This window comes from Vigna unguiculata, chromosome 5, assembly GCF_037176805.1.
Source record: "Vigna unguiculata cultivar grain cowpea cultivar isolate G323 ecotype 2 chromosome 5, ASM3717680v1, whole genome shotgun sequence".
Classification (NCBI taxonomy): domain Eukaryota; kingdom Viridiplantae; phylum Streptophyta; class Magnoliopsida; order Fabales; family Fabaceae; genus Vigna; species Vigna unguiculata.
The window spans coordinates 18076558-18077982 of NC_140796.1; the positions used below are offsets into that span (position 1 = coordinate 18076558).

General features: G+C 37.4%; 1 protein-coding gene across 1 annotated transcript; it reads right to left on the reverse strand.

The window, feature by feature from the left end:
- Positions 1 to 434: 434 nt before the first annotated feature.
- LOC114185971 (trypsin inhibitor A-like) lies at positions 435 to 1215 on the reverse strand. The gene has a single exon (XM_028073961.2). The coding sequence runs from the start codon at positions 1163 to 1165 to the stop codon at positions 569 to 571; it is 597 nt and encodes a 198-aa protein (XP_027929762.2). The 5' UTR covers positions 1166 to 1215; the 3' UTR covers positions 435 to 568.
- Positions 1216 to 1425: the final 210 nt, after the last annotated feature.

Here is a 1425-nt window from a genome sequence, read left to right on the forward strand (position 1 = left end):
TATGTACATCATTTATGGGTATTTTTGTCCTTTAATTAAAATAAAATTACATTAATAGTTGTTAGGTCAGATTTTAATTAATATCACACTTAACTGTGTACTTTTGTAAAATTTCGTGTATATTAACTATCCTTAACCGGTGTCTATGGACACCCTTTAACAAGACCCATACATTTAATAGCAGTGTTAAGACGTATCCATTTGAGTTTTAATTGATTGGGACGAAGAAAACGAGTTGTCATTTCTCATTTTAAACACTGCTTTCTCTGTTGAACAGAGGGACGACAATACGCGAGGAACTATATAGACCCGTTCGCAGATTTGTAAAACAAAGCATGGCATTCCCTACCTCAATTAAAAAGAAGACTTTAATCAGACCATTGGCTTTAGAGCGAAAGGGTGAAATTAAAACAAATTCTATGGACTTAGAAATATGAACAAGTTAAAAAAAGCAGAGACATAAGTTCAGGATGTTTTATTTAGTCTGGCATTTATTTATTTATTACACCCAAAGCATAAACACTTCTCTCACAAGGAGGAAAGTGCGGGATTTTTGGTGCACAGTTGTTCATTTAGATGCAGCAGATGAGGATGGAAGTTGCTCAAGAACAAACTCGTATGGGTGTTTCTGATTGACAGCCAAAAGCCTGTTCTTTGCTTCATCCTCAACAATCGCAACATTACCGCAGAGGCTGCTGCCAAGTGTACAGAACAAAAGCTTAAAGGTATTGTCTCGGACTCTGTGAATAGAGAAGGAACCTGGGAGTGTATGTGGGTAGCCTTTAACTTTAACGAGGGTTCCTTCAGGCAGACCCGGAACAGCGGTCCACTCAAGAGGGGATTCATCGTTAGGAATTAATTCGAAGCTAATGGACACTGGAGAGCCGTTAGGGATAAATAAGGATTTGAATGGGGACGTAATGGTCAATGGAAGCCCTGGATCGACCTCGATGAGAGATTGCACAACACTGAGTGGGGTAGTTTCGTTTCCAGTTTTGGTTCGTCGAATTCCACCGGCTACTGTAAATGGCGGCAAAATAAAGAATCTGCCACCATTTCTAACGATGTTACCATGCAAGTCCGTGACAGGTTGAGCAGTGGTTGAAGGAGGGTTGAAGGTTAGGACTGAAAGAAGGAAGAGAGCTAAAATGGTTGTACTCGCCATTTCGCTATGGAACAAATTAAGTCTTTTCTCTTCTTTGTTGAGTTGAGTTAACTTGTGAGAAGAAGCGAAGATGGGAAAACCCATTTATAGACCTACGATGGTGGTAAGGTGAACATATTTTATTGATTGAAATAATTAAAAAATCCTAAGACTTTTAAGCATGTGAAAAAGATGAAAAAAAGAAATAATAGTTATATTTAAATATATGTTTCGATTTTCTGTAAAATAAATTTATTAAGGTTTGGTTCTTTAAAAATAAT

What these genes read in the sequence shown, in the direction of transcription:
- LOC114185971 (XM_028073961.2), bottom strand. Translation starts at nt 1,165, where the DNA reads ATGGCGAGTACAACCATTTTAGCTCTCTTCCTTCTTTCAGTCCTAACC.